The 18,402-nt window shown below is 39.9% G+C and overlaps 1 protein-coding gene across 2 annotated transcripts in view; it reads right to left on the bottom strand.

Annotated features, from left to right (window-relative positions):
- Positions 1 to 13,341: 13,341 nt before the first annotated feature.
- The window catches only part of LARS2 (leucyl-tRNA synthetase 2, mitochondrial), a 319,881-nt gene continuing 314,820 nt past the window's right edge, over positions 13,342 to 18,402 (bottom strand). For both annotated transcript variants that reach the window (XM_077491589.1, XM_077491590.1), the window contains exon 21: positions 13,342 to 14,575. In XM_077491589.1, coding sequence (XP_077347715.1) covers positions 14,396 to 14,575 — 180 coding nt within the window. In that variant the 3' untranslated portion in view covers positions 13,342 to 14,395. The remainder of the gene's footprint in view (positions 14,576 to 18,402) is intronic.

Genomic DNA, 18,402 nt, shown 5'->3' with positions numbered 1-18,402 from the left:
TTTCTTTGCTGACAAATGACTAATAGTTTTTACATACTTTTGGCTCCCAGCCACAATGGAACGGTGAGTAAAACAGACACCAGTTTCGTTGTGACGCTTCCACCCCCTCCCTCTGCCTTGCCATTCACAAAGCACATCCCGTGATGCTGCTGCTGTGTTTTGTAAATGGCTTAGCAGAGGGAGATAATGAACAATGTCTGATACATTTTAAAAGTCAAAATGTATAGCTTGTATAACTTTTAAACACCATTTTGGAGGTTTCAAACAATATATCACGTAATAAAATATACAAATGTCCCAGAGATCTTCAAAACAAGGTGTCCACAACATGCTTCTGCAACCCTTTTCTTTTAGATTGCACTATAACTCTTTAAATATATTTTCAATATGTCAGTATGAGCACGAAAACTAAAAAGTTACATCAATATTACTAACAAAATAGGCAAAATTGCAGGATCTTAATGTGTAATGCCAGTAGATACATGCTCAGAAAGAGTCTCGCTACCCCCACAGCTATATCACTGATGAAAGTTCAGGTCATACATCAGTATGAATGTTCGTACAAAAATTCTGAAAAATCATTTAATAGTGCCATTATGGACTCAACAATTTTTGTATGAAAGCCCCAAAAAGTTTTGTCCCTTCACCATGCCAATGCTTTTAATTTTACATTTGATTTTCAGAATGCACATATACTGTATGATTTTTATTTTTTCTGATCAAAAAACACATTTTCAGATAGAATTTCATTCATTTGAGAATCATTTTCCCCCCTTTCCTTCTGAAAAATGTTCTCCTCACTACATTTGAAAATAATAGAATTTTGTTCGTTTGAGAAAATGTTTCCACCCTTTTCCTTCCAAAAAAATTTCCCTTCACTACAGTTGAAAACAATCGAATTCACCCTGTTAACAGATTTAATGGAAGTTTTGAAAACAAATATTAAATATCAGGAAAATGTTTATTGTGTCAAAAATAATTAAACACACAATTCAAGGAACATAAGGAGCCCAAAACATACAATAAAAAGTTCTGCAAAAGCGGCATAAAAAGGAACAATCAACATGACCTGATGATAATATTGCCCTAATGGAATGAAATTCTGGTGTATGGCCAACCTTAAGCACAGGCACTGTCACATCGGCGATCTGACCCTATTAACAGAAAACTGAGCAAAAATTCAGAAAACTATTTTTTTTAATGAAAAGGTGTATGTTAACCTATAGGCATCGAGCACTGTCACTCTGGGAAGTGGGTGTGGAGTTTAATCTGTGTTTTTGGGGTCATATTCAGAAGCATAGGAGCAGTGGTCGGCTGGTGTTGTATATTTTTTTTGGGGGCGGGGGGGGGGGGGGCGGCAAACATGACATCCCTCCCCCCGTTGGTCAGCCCTGCACTTACCCCATCTAGGTCGTGGTCAGTTTTGGCTCCTTCCTGCGTCTCCTCCTCCTCTGCATCTCGGGCTTCCCTCGGAGCGGCGGCCTATACGATTGCTTCTCCTCTCGGCCAGTCGGGTCTCACCCACTTCCTGATTGGCCAGGAGAACCAGGAAGACAATAGCGAATATATATATATATATATATATATATATATATATATATATATATATATATGCTATTGTCACACAATTGGGTGGGCTTAGGGCGCAGTGCTCTGTTCCCCCGAACCCACCCTTTTTTGAAGCCAGTTAGTGCCTTTGGCTCTAATCACGTGCTTAAAAAAAAAACTCTATTGAAATCCATGCGTCTGCATGTAGATTAATAGAGTACAAAAACATATTTGGGGGGCACACCCTAAAATGCGTTTAATTCAAGATGGTTCTGCTATAAGACCAACAAACAGTGCAAAACAGATTACAGCACACACATCCAAGAATGACATTTATCCTTGATCTGTAATGTAATCTGTTTTGTGCTGCATGTAGATTAGGGGTCGGGCTCATGGATTAGTGGAGCGACAGGCCGCCACTGCATATGAGGTTGATTTAAAAAAAAAATTTCACAAAGTATCGTATAGGATAGGACTTTCAGATAATACTTGGCTCCATCTAGTGGCCATATGCAGTGTTTTCTGTTTAACTACTTCAGCCCTCAAAGGATTTGCCCCCTTAATGCCCAGACCATTTTTTGCGGTACGGCACTACGTCGCTTTAACTGACAATTGCGCGGTCGTGCGACGTTGTACCCAAACAAATATATTGATTGGTTTGCTAAAAATGTATCGCGTCTACAAACTATGGGATAGATTTATGGACTTTTATCTTTTTTTTTTTTTTTACTGGTAATGGCGATCTGTGATTTTTAGCGGGACTGCGACATTGCGGCGGACAAATCTGACCCCAAATTACACTTTTTGGGGACCAGTGACATTATTACATTGATCAGTGCTATAAAAGCCCCTAAAATCCCCATCTGCCAGCTAGTTGCTTAACAGCCATTTTTGTGAAGTGCATTTTTCCTTTATCGTCTTTTATATTGGTTCTATGTTTTCTTTTGTGATAAATATATACCAGAATACTCCTGTTTACATTAAAAACACAATTTCTCTGCATGTAAACAGGAAAAATTCAGATTTTTTTCTTGTCATAGAAACCTATAACATGGATGGGATGTTCTGACAATTTTTATGTTGCTTCAGGAAATCAGTCATATTGCTGAAACTCAGATCTTACTAGTTTTAGCAACAGCAATCACAATGTGTCAGCAAACATGCTGAAGGCTGTTAATCTAATACTGATTTTCATTTGTACACCTGTCAAGCAGAAACCAGTGTTCAAATACTTCATTACTGCAAGTGAAAAACATATTTGGGGTACAAATGTATTTAATGCTTTAAAGGTAAATTCCCCCTTTTGCAAAAATGTAATAAATGCAGCCACATTATTCATGAAGTGCGCATTTATTACACATTTGCTTTGGAGCCTGCAGAACATTGCAGCCACAATCAGGTGCAATGCAAAGTCTCCTGCAGACTCTTTCCTCTGTTCCCGGTCTGTACAGAAGTATGGACCTTCGGTTATGGGACTATACAGTGGACTACAGGTGTGAAGATGTGACTGTTCTTGTGATCCATTGAGATCTGCCAATCCCTCTTCCACAGTGGACCCGCCATTTCCATCCCGTCCCTGCAGATGGGCAAGCTGAGCCAGGAAAACATGGCGGGGCCACCAGTACCAGGGGTGCGTGGAGGCAATCGGGAGGCCGACTGAATGCATCCACCTGACAGACAGGAGTCTACCTGTCAGTTTTACACACAATCCCTGTGGCTGTACTGGATTATGCCAGGAATGCAGCACCCACTATTGCCAGGAATGCAGACTTACCATTGCCATCAGTGGAGCCTGATTGATGCCCATCCATCTGCAGTGGGTGAGGAAGAGGGTCTTGAATGTGATCAGATTCTTTACAGTTAGCCAATGAAGGCTCCTCAGGGAAGGGGAGATGGATTCCCAGGTTTTTTTTTCTGTTATCAACCTTGCCACTGTGTTTTGGATAAGTTGTAAGCGCGCAAGTTGAAAGTGGGGTAATCCTATGTAAAGGGAGTTTGCATAGTCAAGTCGTGAATTAATGACTGTTCCAACTACCGCTGCTTTGTCCTCCTTTGGAATGAAGGGGATGAGTCTGCATAGCAGATGGTGAGAATCACTGACTACTGCTCCTATTTGTGCATCCATTGACATTCCTGAGTCAAAAATGACCCAGAGACTCTTGGCCTTGGTCTTTGGGGGGATGGTCTGTCCAAAGATGGTGGGTGGTGTCCAAGGGAACATACATTGTACCGGTTTGTCTGCAGCCCTCTTTCCTCTAAATCCGTTCAAAAGGCAGAGTCTATACAACTTGTCTGAGCTTTCAGAAAGCAGGGGACGGGGAGCTGAAGTTACACTCTGCAGAGTTCAGTAAATGCACACATGAACAGAGCTGAGGCTGTCAATCACAAGCTGTGTAATGGAGTGCCCTCTCTGTCAATTTTTTTCTCTTGGTGTCAGAAAAACATGTCAGAAGTAATACATGCAGATATTAGAGGAATGAGGCAGTAGACACAAATCTCACATTGTGCTCTGGATTGAGACAAATGCATACTATAAAGGGATATGCTTTGTTCATATTTCATGTCAGAGGTTTACAAACACTTTCTTCTGCCGGAGCTCAACATTTTAGAGGCTCTAAAGATTCCACGGTCCGCCCAGATTCTGAACATACTATCTGTGAGTTCCAGGGTAAAGTCTGGATAGTCTATTATAGGCATCGAAAGGGAAGGGAAGTTCTGCAAATCTAGTAATTTCTAACAACAATCTACTTCAAGTAAAGTCAGTGCTTACCTGCCCAAAGGGCTCCAGCCAGGGGGAATGGGGAAGAATCTTTTTTCAGGGACACCCATATTTTTGTGGCCCATGCCTACGCTAGTCTAATACCCTTGCCAAATGTGCCGCTGTATAATACAGAGCAGGGTCCACTAGGTTATGATTTGAGCAAGATGGGTCTACTAATGGGGGCTGCTTTACCTTCTTAGATAAATTTGGTAAAGGTGATCTGGATGGACCTAAAGAAAGCCTGTGGGATCCAAATAGGTAAAGTTTTGAGAAAATATTGGAGGTGAGATATGTTCATCTACAAAATTTTACATCTACCAAACCAGAATATGGCTAGTTTTGACCTGCATGCAAGGTCTCCTCATAGGGAAGATAAGATCAGTAAGACATTTAGTTTAATGAGGAAGTTGAGGTTTTCTGGGATTTTCCTTCCCTGGTATTGAATGGTCTGTTTACCCAACAGAACGGAAAGAGGAGTTTCACTCAAAATAGCCAGTTCTAATTTTAAATCCTCCTCTGTCACATTTGGCAGGTCATTTTAGGGGGGGGGGGGGGTGTTGGGATCAGTACCTAGTTTTGACAGCCTAGGCCAGGGTGTCCAAACTTTTTTCAAAGAGGGCCAGATTTGATGAAGTGAACGTGAGGGCCGGCCATTTTCCCTGACATGTGTATGTTGGAGCACTAATACACTGCCCAACAAGAATTATCTTGCCTTTGTGGCTGTGTGTGAGTAAAGAGATGAGTTCGGGCTTGTTATTTGGATAGATCGTATTTATCGGCATATAACACGCACCTTCACTTTAAGAGGGACATTTCAGGAAAAAAACTTACATTTTTAAATAAGGAGCTGTGAAGAAAAATAAGGGTCAGTTCCCATCTGCAGCCTCACAAGTGCCATGAATGCAGCCCCTCCATTGCGATTAGTGAATGGTGCGACCTCTGGAGAGTCCCGTTTGTCTAGAATCGGATGCTGCTATTTGATGACTACTTTTACTGTCTTATAGCAAGATTTTATGAGATCATTTGTGAGTAGTTTTCTTTTTTATGTTTTTAATAAATACATACTCAAAGGATAATGCACAAGGCCGGTGCACCCTCTTTTTTTCTCTCTCGGACTTTGGACATGCCTGGCCTAGGCTATGGGTGCTCAATCTGTGACCCTCCAGCTGTTGCGGAACTACAAGTCCCATGACAGTTACAAGCATGACTCCCAAAAGGCAGAGGCATTTTTGGACTTGTAGTTCCGCAGCAGCTGGAGGGCCACGGGTTGAGCATCCAAAGCCTAGGCAATCCGAGTGGAAGTTCTCCTCTCCTACTTCCTCCCTGCAGTCTTCTGGGACATGTCACAAGTCCCAGAAGACTGCAAGACCATTTATAAAGCACAGTGGGCAGCTGGCTGTGAAGCTGCTAGCAGCCCAGCTGGCTGCCCACAGTTTGGATGCTGATGCCAGAAACCCAAAGGCTAGTGAAGAACTAGCCGGATGAGGATGGCACTGGATCCCTGGACAGCTAAGTGTCCTGTTATTAACAGCCAGCAAAAAACAGAATTTGTAGCTTCTCATGTTTCTTATATTTTTCCAGAGTAAAGAACCTCTTTGAGGGCCTCTGATTTTTGCAAATTTACTTTGGACTTAAATTGGACATTACTTAAATTAGAAAGGAAACCATAATAATGGAGTTATACCAAGAGGGGTGGAAGAAAATTGGTATTATAGGAAAGGAGGTTGTCAGCATATACTGCAACCTTGTGATGATGACCCTCTGCCACTAACCCCTTGATACCAAGGTTAAATCAGATGTGCTATAGAAATGGTTCTAGAGTAAGCACGCAAAATTTAGGAAAGAGAGAGGGGACAACCTTGTCTGGTCCTGTTAGTTTGGACTTGAAGCCATTAATGCGCACAGTAGCCAATAGAGAGGAATACAGAGCTCTAATGCAGGACTGAAATCGGATATTCCAATGCGTTTTTTTTTGGAAAAAGTTCCATTCCCATCCTATCAAAAGCTGTTTTGGCATTGGTGGACAGGAGAAATGGGGGGGGGGGGGGGTGTAGTCTTCTTGGCTTTCACAATTGTAGTCAGTGTTCTAACGGTATTATCCCCAGTTTTTTTGTACTGAATAAATCTGGTTTTGTCCAAAGAAACAATGCATTAAAGGATTCTGCCTAGTCTATTAGCTAAGATTTTGGTAAAATGTTTGATATCACAGTTAAGGAAGGATATGGCGCAGAGGAATAGATATTTGTCCAGTTTAGGAATACTGGAGGCTCTCAGCAAGTCTCATGGGCCTGGCACTTTTCCACTGGGGTGTCAGCCTTATTTTATTCCAAATTAGTTATCCATTAAGAAAGAGTCACATTCATCTCTTGTGAGAGGGGGAAGTGTTGTTTTCTGTAGATATGCTTTGATAGCAGCATCTTTGAACAATTGTTGGGTATCAGGGGCAGAGGGGTGTAAGTTGTGGAGCTTTTTTTTTTATAAAAGAAGAAAAAGTTATCTGCAATGTTCTGGGTGGTGTGGAGTTTTGTACCAGAGGGTGAGGATATCACAGACATGAGAAGGCTTTAGATTAACCTGGTTTGTTTTCAACAAGCTGGGCATCTGATAAAGATGGCTAGTCCCACATCAAATTTCTGTGAGCATCATAATAAGCTTCTCATTACCTTTACATCAATATAACACAATGAAGCTGATTTATAGAAGTTCTTGAGAATGATACACTAGAAAAATGGTAAAAGATTCACGTTAATTATCCAATCATATGCAGATAAAGAAAATACAGGAATTTTCTGTTCACACGTTTGGATCATTCAAGGTTGCTCTTTTTTGAATGAACATTCTCGACTAATTTATCAGCTGCTTGTTTCTCCACTGGGGAATGCTTACTTGTTATGGTAAAAAAAAAACCCGTTGTGCTATTAACAAAAACCTTTGGCCAGGGGTTTCGCTTTAATTCATACCCAGCAGTGAATTTACAATTTGAAATATTGTTATGATTTTTTTGTTTGAAGTTTCCATTTATATAATGCAAAGCTATCGGGCCATGTTTCAGAATACATGCTCACGCTTCTCATTAACCCCTTTGCGCCTAAGGGTAAAACAATTCTTAAAGCCTACGCCTAATTTTGCAACTTGGACATGCGTTAATAATACTACATATCATCACAACTACTTTGTGCATCCAGGTGGATTACACCATAGTTTTTATCAGGACAAATTGGGCTTTCATTTGGTGGTAAATGGTAATCGCTATCTTCTGATTTATTTATTTTTTTATCATCAAAGGAAAACTGGCCCAAAATAGTAAAAAAAAAAAAAAAAAAAATATATATATATATATATATATATATATATATATATATATATATATATATATTTTTTTTAATGTAGCTGTATATTTCTTGCTACTACCGTAACCTGCCACCAAAGAACCCAAAATAAATTCTCCCACTCCTGACGATCGCAGCAATACCATATACACAATGTTATGTGGTAGGGCTTAATATTGAGTTGGCCCACTCTTCACAGCTATAACAGCCTCAACTCTTCTGGGAAGGCTGTCCACAAGGTTTAGGAGTGTGTCTATAGGAATGTTTGACCATTCTTCCAGTTCAGCATTTGTGAGGTCAGGCACTGTTGTGGACGAGAATGCCTGGCTCGCAGTCTCCGCTCTAATTCATGTTTATGTTATCTATGTTTTACCATAATGCATTCTCTGCATTAAAATTTAACTAAAGGCAAAACTTTTTTTTTAGTTTTGGATAGATTGGAGAAGGATTAGAACACCTGTCAGTTTTTATTGCTGTCTGTGCCCCGTTAAGGAGAGTCTCAAATTTTGGGTTGTCCCCAGACAAGTAATAGAGGGGAAATCTTACAATAGGGACATTAGATCTGGTGACCTGAGAGTCCCTAAGGGATTCCCTTAATTTGCAGATATTTCCTCTTAGTTCCTGCTTGGCTATGGGACAGGAAGTGAAGGGAAATCTCTACAATAAGACATAGATGGTGAAAATTAATCCAACAGGGGTTATAAACCTCCCTTGGCCTATCCAAAATAAAAATAAAAATCTTTGCCTATAGGTCTGCTTTAAGGTAAAAAACATTTACCTACCTTTTCAACTCACACATCCCTAAATATTACCTATCTCCTCGGATGGATCCAGTGCTGTGCTGCCCTGGTTGCAGGTCTTCTCTCTTCACTTCCTGGTCTCACAGGAGACTCAGGCAGCAGCCAGAGCCATAGGCTTTGTTTTGTGATTGACTGTGTTGTTGTCCGGTCCTGGGAAACAAAAACTGGCCATGATAGAAAATAGTTGTTTCTACGATAGTGTGGTCCATTTGAAACAGGAATGCAGGATCACCAAGTAAGAAGACAGGATACTTTTTATTTTAACTACATGGTACAACAGGCACATATCAGGAATTTGAAATATTGGGGTAACAAACACTTTTTAGATTATTTTGTTCCAGTTATTTTGTGTAATTTCAATTTTTCTAACAAGTAATATTTAAACTTTTCCTTATTTGTTAGTGTGGCATTCAAAAAGGCGCACAACTGAGAAAAAAAAAAAAAACTTTATTTGAAATTCTGTAAATAACGTTGCAATCCTTTGTATTAAAATTTTCATTTAAATAGGACAAATTACAGAATTAAACTTATATTTTTAATCTACAGTAAAACAAAATAAAAAAAGTAAAACCGATTAAAAGTAGAAAAAGTACACTTATGTTTATTATGATTATTTCTATAGATTGCAAAACATTTTAATTGGACAAAATCAACAAAAAGTTTTTTGTTTGTCCCAAAAATATATATGTATAACTTTATGTAATGACCAAGTTATTACAAAACAATTGGGTTTATTTACTAAAGGAAAATCCACTTTGCACTACAAGTGCACTTGGAAGTAAAGTCGCTGTAGATCCGAGGAGGACGTGCAAGGGAAATAAAACAGAATTTTAGCTTGCACATGCCTGGATGATAAAATCAGCAGAGCTTCCACTAATTTCAGATTTACCCTTTAGATTTAGGGCAAGTGCACTTGCAGTGCAAAGTGGATTTGCCTTCCGTAAATAACCCCCAATATGTCCATTGCAAAAAATGTAAAAATTGCTTTGGATCATAGGGAGTGTACAGGTATGCAGGACACATGCTTCCAGCCAGCAATTTGTGTGCAGCCTGCTTTGTCTTGGGTTGTGCCAACCACCTGAAGTGCCCACAGAGCCTGCCATGTTGGGCAACAGGGAGGGAAAGAAAAACAAACTGCAGCGACCTGGCGATTCTTCTGCTGCCCTGCTGTCTCCTTCTTATGTTACACAGTGGCTCAGCATCTGTGTGCAGCCAGCCAGAGAAGCAGCTACCTATGTTAGTGCAGTGATTTCTCTCGGCCCGCTCCTCCCCATGGAATGCATGTGAAAGGGAGAGTCTTGTGCAGCGGTGCCAAAGATGAAAGGGAAACGATGCACGGGGTAAGTAACTGCTGTTGGCAGTCCTACTTTATTCATCCCTCTGCACTCCCCAACCAAAGTAGAGAAATAATGTTGTAGCATCTCAGTCAAAGTTACGCAGCAAGAGTGTTCAAACGGACAGCAAATCTAAATGGACGAATCAAAATTTGGCCAGTTCAGCAGGGATTGGCTGAATTTCGATTCATCTATATCTGTTCCTGTTCGAGAGTCAACCTAGTAGGTATCAACAGAAAAGAGACTGTTGGAAAATTTGTGTTCGATCAGTGCATGCAGCTAATTGGCTGCAGTGCTGATCAGTGTATTCTGGCAGTGGAGACATACCGCTGTAAGAATACAGAGCAATGGAGAGGATTCCTTCAAACACCTCCATGGTGTGGAATCAGCTAAAGCCATCTTTATACAGAGCTCTTCTGGAATGTCTGACAAGCAGCATAATAATATATTACAGACAAGTAAATGAGTAGTAAAGCTCAGACTTTTTTAATACTGTTTTGGTTATCTGAGGTCTACTAACCCTCCACATCAGTAAGGGTTGCCTGGGTTTCTGAAAGCACACAAAAAACACTTGACATATTAGAACTGTATAGGAAAATGCAGCTATCCAGCACCAAACCTGCAGTGTGGTTAAACCACGTGAAAGGGGTCCAAGTGCAATGCATTGTAGTGCACTTTCAGAAAGCGCACCGAAGCTGCAGAACATAATACAGCTCTATGGTGCTGCGGGTACACTGCGGTCAAACCTCGCCAGCTCAGTGCGAAAAATGCCTAAATGTAGTGCATTGTAGTGGCTTTCAATTTGAATCACACCACAATGTGCATAAATAACACACTACAACACACCTGCATTTTTTTGTGCACCACAATGCACAGATGAAAACAATCTCTGTGGTGTTGTGTGCTACCTTGAGAAAAAAAAAGACACAGGTCTATTGTAGTGCATCTATCGGTAAAGCAGAACTAAAGGCAAACGCGTTGCTTTCTTTTTGGATAAAGAAGGGTTGTACACCCCATTTTTATTTTTTTTCCTCTGTCTTATTGGAGAGATTTTCCTTGACTTCCTGTCCCATAGCCAAAGCAGGAAGTAAGAAAAAATCCCACTAAAGTGAGGAAATCCCTGGCTCCCATCAGAACTAGTGTCCTTATTGGAACATTTCTTCTCTATTACTGTTCTGGGGACAACCCAAAATTTGGGATTTTCTTTCACTTTCCATGATAACCACTAGGTTAGACCATCTGTACATTTTATGTGCTGTTTATGCCCCTGCTGAGAAGGTTCAACCCTTTATTTACAAAGTTAAATTGTTAGCCTGGTTGAAAAAAAGTAAATCTAACGCAACCTATATGAACTGGTGATCATTGTCACCGAGATAGAAAATGAGGGGACATGCAAAGTGTTATAGTTTTTACCAGAGCAAGGGGTGAGGGGGAAATATTTCATTATATATTATTAACTTTTAATATTCCATTAACTTTGGAGAGATTTCCCCTAATTTCCTGTTGTATCTTTAAGAGAGGAAGTGAAAGCAAATCTTCACGGCAAGACATAAACACCAAAAAAATACTTGGGAGGGTTTCAAAACTTACCTAATCTATAAGCTAAAAGAAAAAGTTTTAGATTTTCATATGCTGTTGGTTACAATTTACAGTACAACTATGTAGTGTAACTTGCTTGCGACTTTGATCCAACTTGCGACTTGGATCCAACTTTGATCAAATTTCAATGCGACTTTACAGAAGTCACATCAGCATTAGATAAGCAATTCCTATAAAAGTTTGATATCAGTGTTGTTTTTTTTAACCCTTACCTCTCCTCCCAGGTCATCCTTGCTGCCTAAATACTCTCCTCCCAAGCAGTTTCCATTAACACTTATGCCATGTACACACAATCGGGCCAGCAAAAGACCGATGAGAGCTTTTCATTAGAAAATGCAACCGTGTGTATGCTCCATCGGAATTTAGGTGGCCGAATTCCCGCCAGCAAAAATTTGAGAGCATGTTCTCAATTTTTTCCGACAGAAATTCCGATCGTATGTATGCAATTCCAATACGCAAAAACTCACGCATGCTCAGATTTAACTATGAGACAGAAGCTCTTGGCTACTGGCTATTGAACTTCCTTTTTCTAGTCCCGTCATATGTGTTGTACTTCACTGCGTTTTTGACGGTTGGAATTTGGTGTGACCGTGTGTAGGCAAGACAGCTTGAGCGAAATCCTGTCGGGAAAACCATGAGGTTTTTCACATGTAAATACATGTCGCACACAGGGCACCTTATTCACTTAAATAGGCTGCCCTATGCACAACAAACACCCCAAAGTTGATCAAGAAGGGTTTTGGTTGTGGAGCGTCGCACATTTTTTTCCGTGCGTGTTATGTGACACAACAAATGTGTGGCAAAATGTGTCTGCTAACGGTGATTGGGGTGTCATTAACAATTAGGCTGCATTTACATCTGCGTGAACGCGCAGCAACCCGCACAGAAAACACAAGCTTGACAATGTGTTGTGTGTTTGCAGCATGTTTTGAGCGTGTTGCTGCACATTTGGAAACGCACAGATGTAATTGCTGCCTAATTGTTAATGACATGGCAATCGCAATAAGCATGCCAGTAGGATGACCAAACCATGATACGTGTTTGCAGCGCGATTCCAAAAAGATGCTTTTTCTGTATGGGCTGCCGTGATGTGAATGCAGTAATTGTTAATGACACCCCAATCACGGTTAGCAGATGCGCGTTTTGGCATGTGACAAAACGAGCTACAAAAGTTACATAATGCTTGATGCTTCATGATCGGTTATTGAGCTACTTTGGGGTGTTTATTTCATGTAGAGAAGACCATTCAAGCATAAACTTCATTCAAGTTTATGCTTGAAAAACACGATCAGGAACATGCACTCAGGTGTGAATTGAATGTGCTTGGGAGGAGATTTGCAAGACAGCAAGGATGACCTGAGAGGAGAGGTAAGTGTTAAAGAAAAAAACAAAAAAAAGCAAAACGCAGACTTCATTAAAGTCTGTATAGGAATCGCTTCTTATCTAATGCTGATGTGATTTCTGTGAGTAAACATAAAAATCTATGAGGCTGAAATTGCACTGGATTCGCACCAAAATAGTGCAAGAACCTTTTACAAAATCACTGTTGCATTGATTGGGATGGACACCATGGGGTTGATTTACTAAAGACAAAGCCACTCTGCACTACAAGTGCACTTGGAAGTGCAATCGCTGTAGATCTGAGTGGAAGATCTGAAATGAGTGGAAGCTCTGCTGATTTTATCATCCAATCATGCGCAAGCAAAAATGCTGTTTTTTATTTTCCTTGCATGTCCCCCTCTGATCTACAGCAACTGCACTTCCAACTGCACTTGCAGTGCAAAGTGGATTTGCTTTCGTAAATAACCCCCCATGTGATTTTACTTGCCATACGACTGTGTGTGACTCAAGTCGCACTAGTGTAAACCAGGGATAAACTATGTTGCTGTATAAAAGCTTTTGATCTATAACTTAAGAGGTATGTCTTCAAATAAAAACAGAGTAAATAAAAAACAGTAAGTGATTAAAAATAATGCTTAAATGTATAAAGAAGCTTTTATTTCACTTGATTGATTTTTGGCTTCAAGACGTTGTAAAATATGTACAAAAAGTACAGTGGTTTCATTTTACTATACATAACCAATGTAACAATTTAGCAGCTTGTACTCACAATATCATACTTAATGCGAAATCCAATAGAAAACAATCTTCTCCTAACAGATATAGAAACCACAGGCAACTTTATTATTCAGTTGGACAACCAAGACTGCAGTGATGAACACATCATGTGCATCATTCCACATTTGAAAGTATTTTCTAGACTGTAAATTTGTAAACTCATACTGTCTCCTGCCATTTGTCAGACACTTCTGCTAATAAAGTAGGACTGAGTTACAAATAGTACATTCAGAGATTGTAGGACAGTCATAGAGACCAGACAAAATGTGCATACATGGAAAGAGCGCCAGACCAAAAGTGACATGGCAGACCTCTTCTCTATGACGCCAATGGAAAAAAAGGCATCCAAGAGGTGCTGGGACTAAAGCTAATGCATTTTGGGGGTCAAAGGACCTCCCCCTGATGAAGTGAGAAGTCATCTGACTTCAAAACGCGTTCGCTGTCTTTCAGCACAATACCAATAAATGAAATTGGACAATTATCTTTTGGTCTGGCACTCCTTCCATGTAAGGACCTTTTTTGTTTTTTCCTGGCAACTTGCTGGGGTACCCACTGGAGGACAGACTTGTCTGTGATGAGCAGCCTAACCTGACTGAGTGAGCTCTTATCTTATAAAAACTTGTATCAAAGTCCCAGCAACTCTTGGATGCCTATTTTTCCATTGGAGTCATAAAGAAGAGGTCTGCCATGTTTCAGTTGCTAAAACGGGTCACGGCTTGGCATTTGAATACAGCTGTATTGCTTGTTTCAATCCGTCTGGTACGTAAGTAATTCATTTGTCCTGGCTGTATCGTAGGAATATTATTTGTGGCTTTAGCTGTGGCATTGACTTTTACCTCTTCACTGAATATACAGCTGAGATGGATGGATGCCCATTATAATAGTGATTTATTTTTTTAATGAAATTTACTCTTGCACAAGGAAGTTAATAAGAGCTGTCCTTGGGGATAGGATGGTCCTCTTAACTGTGCGTCCCTGTAGATGTGTCATGCCTAGATGACTCTGCATCACTAGGTCTTGGATCTTCTCACAGTCTCGGGAAACATCAAAGGGTACATTGACCGAGCCACAGGCTTTGTTATTAATCTATAAAAGAAACCATAGAAAAGCTTAAAGTTGTAAAATGTGTGTACATTCCCTCTGCACATATTTTGTGTTAATATTGCCCAATTTTTGATGTGACTTCCACATTTTCAAATGCTAGCACTTCCGTTTTATTATATTATTTGTTAGGATCAACAAATTATCCACAGGGGTTGCTTTGTATTTTACCTCTCTTTTAACCTCACAAAATAACCAGTTATGGACTCTGAACTGACCAGGAACACCCTAAGGCCTGTTTCACACAGGCTTCAGCTTGTATAAGAGCAGTGTGAACAGCAAGCTTTTACAAAGCGTTTGCAGAGCTTTCAGCAAGCTTTGCCAAAGCTTTTGTGGCTCGTTTACACTACTCCACTGTTGAGCTGCATTTTTACAACCCTCAACCACTCTCCCCTTTTGTTGCAAAGGCCGCGTCTGAGGGTGTGTACATGCCATAGCCACAATGCTTTGCTTCAAGTGAATGGGGCCGCATTGCCCAGCATTTGGGGGGGGGGGGGGGGTGTATATTGCTCTTTGAAGAGAGATCTGAATCTGATCACTCTTCAATGATCCCTAAAAGTAACATTCGGATTCGGTTTCGGTTTGTAAATGTTGAACCTCAAGCCTAATGGGAGTGCTGATTGCCACTTTAAACAAGCTGCTAGCAGGCTTTAGCAGTGCACTACTTGAAACTTGCTGAAAGCCTGATGGCAGCTTGTTTAGCTTGTGACAATCAGCAACTTTCCAAACAGGGGTTGAAAGGTGCTTTAAAGAGAAGGAACTGCTTATGAAAAGCTGCTCAAAGGTTACCGCAAGCTTGCTGAAAGTTTTATAAAAGCTTGCTGTTGATACTGCATTTATATAAGCTAAGAAATGATATCAAAGAACCCTGGATATATCTGGTGTACCCTGGTCTCCCTAATATGTGATGTACTGGAGATGTCAGAAATGATCACAATTGTCTGTCATTTTGACAACTAGGTCCTGGGCTCTGTTATATAATCATTGACAAAGTATTCTAACACTTGCAGATTTCATTTATTAATACACTTTAACAATATTCTTGTTATGATGTATATTAGACTAGTTGAATCATGTGCAAACTAAAGGATATATATATTTTTTTTTTATACAAATTCAAAGATAGGAAATATAACAAAATTAAACAAACAATACTTTTTTCTTATTTTGATTTTAAAATGATTGTTATTGTAGATAGAACGTATACATTTTATTCTACAGTATATGTTTAAAATGGCACTTATATTTATATTTCTACACACATAGATTATATATTTATTTATAGTGACAATTGTCTAAAACGGGATTTCCCTAACACTGAAGCTATTTCCTGTCATTTCCATGGGTAAGGAAATTAAGGGAAATCTCCCCAAAGGGACATGGAAGAGGTTTAACCATTCCCTTCTTTATCCAAAAAAGCTGAACTGCACTCAATCTTGTGAGTTCATGTCCTCCCTGTACAGCAAGGGTTATAAATGCTCACTTGACCTCCGGAAGATTTACTCCCTTCATGACCAGGCCATTTTTTGCGATACGGCACTGAGTTACATTAACTAAAAAAATTGCGCAGTTGTGCGACGCGGTACCCAAATACAATTTGTCATTTTTTTCCCCACAAGTAGAGCTTTCTTTTGGTAGTATTTGATCACCTCTGCATTTTTATTTTTTGCGCTATAAACAAAAAAAGATCTTCAATTTTGGAAAAAAAAATTTTTTTACTTTCTGCAATAAAATATACCCAATAAAAAAATAGAAAAAAAAATCAAATTTCTTCATAAATTTAGGCTAATATGCATTTTGCAACATATTTTTGGCAAAAGAAAAATCCCAATAAGCGTATATTGATTGGTTTGCGCAAAACTTATAGCGTCTACAAACTATGGTGTATATATAGTGGAATTTTTCTTTTTATACTAGTAATGGCAGTGATCAGCGACTAATAGCGAGACTGCAATATTGCGGGGAACAGTCAGATACTAACTGACACTTTGTGGGAACCAGTGACACTAATACAGTGATCAGTGCTAAAAATATGCACTGGCTGGGAAGGGGTTAAACATCAGGGACAATCAAAGGGTTAACTGTGTGCTTTGCCTGTGTTTTACCGTACTATATGTGCTGCTTTTACTCAGGGAAGTGGTGGATTTTATTCCCTGCTTTGTAGGGACACAAAATCAATTCCTTACGCTCTGTCAGAACAGACATCTCCCTTTTTTACATACGCAGAGCTCCATCCTGTGTCTCTGCCTGACAACTGGCGGGCGCCAGCAGATATCCAGTGCCCGGCACCCACAGATTGCCTTCTGTTGTGAGTAATCACACCAGAAGCCGCACGCCCCCTAGGCAAAAGTGCAGAATCGCATATGTATACAGTTGTGCTCATAAGTTTACATTTATTAAAATATAATTTATTATTTTTTGGCCATTTTTCAGAGAATATGAATGATAACACAAACTTTTCTTTCACTCATGGTTAGTGTTTGGCTGAAGCCATTTATTATCCATCAACTGTGTTTACTCTTTAAATCATAATCACAACAGAAACTAGCCAAATGACCCTGATCAAAAGTTTACATACCCTGGTGATTTGAGCCTGATAACCTGCACACAAGTTGACACAAAGGGGTATGAATTGCTATTAAAGGTAACCCTAATCACCTGTGATGTTTGCTTGTAATTAGTGTGTGTCTATAAAAGGTAAATGAGTTTCTGGACTCCTGACAGACCCTTGCATCTTTCATCCAGTGCTGCTCTGACGTTTCTAGATTCTGAGTCATGGGGAAAGCAAAAGAATTGTCAAAGGATCTGTGGGAAAAGGTAGTTGAACTGTATAAAACAGGAAATGGATATAAAAAGATATCCAAGGACTTGAGAATGCCAATCAGCAGTGTTGAAACTCTAATGAAGAAGTGGAAAATTAGGGGTTCTGTTGAAACCAAACCACTGTCAGGTAGAACAACTAACATTTCAGCCACAACTGCCAGGAAAATTGTTCAGGATGCAAAGAAAAACCCACAAATAACTTCAGGTGAAATACAGGACTCTCTGAAAACATGTGGTGTGGCTGTTTCAAGATGCACAATAAGGAGGCACTTGAAGAAAGATGGGCTGCATGTCAAGTCACCAGAGGAAAGCCCTTACTATGCAAATGCCAATGTATCCAGCTTACAAGACGCCAAACAGCACAGAGACTTAAACCTTCTGGCAAGACCAAAATTTAGCTTTTTGGCCACAACCATAAACGCAACTTTTGGAGAGGAGTCAACAAGGCCTATGATAAAAGGTACACCATTCCTAATGGGAAACACAGAGATGGATTGCTGTTGTTTTGGGGATGTGTGAGCTACAAAGGCACAGGAAATTTGGTCAAAATTGATGACAAGATGAAAGCAGTAGGTTATCAAAAAAATATTGGAGCAACATTTGCATTCATCAGCCAGGAAGCTGCTCATGGGACGTACTTGGACATTCCAACATGACAATGATCCAAAACACAAGAACAAGTCGACCTGTCATTGGCTACAGCAGAATAAAGTGAAGGTTCTGGAGTGGCCATCTCAGTCTCCTGACCTCAATATCATTGAGCCACTCTGGGGAGATCTCAAATGTGCAGTTCATGCACAAGAATTTACAGGAACTGGAGGCTTTTTACCAAGAGTAATGGGCAGCTTTACCATCTGAGAAGATAAAGAGCCTCATCCACAAATACCACAAGAGACTTTAAGCTGTCATTGATGATGGGTAGTTTCTGCTGAGATTCCCTGTCTCGGCCCCTTACCACATGATCAGCTGTCAGCCAAAGACAGCTGATC

This window comes from Lithobates pipiens, unplaced genomic scaffold, assembly GCF_037356315.1.
Source record: "Lithobates pipiens isolate NorthernLeopardFrog02 unplaced genomic scaffold, aLitPip1_a1.2 Scaffold_19, whole genome shotgun sequence".
Classification (NCBI taxonomy): domain Eukaryota; kingdom Metazoa; phylum Chordata; class Amphibia; order Anura; family Ranidae; genus Lithobates; species Lithobates pipiens.
Note: the sequence above shows the minus strand (reverse complement) of the source record. Positions and strands in the feature narration are given on the sequence as shown.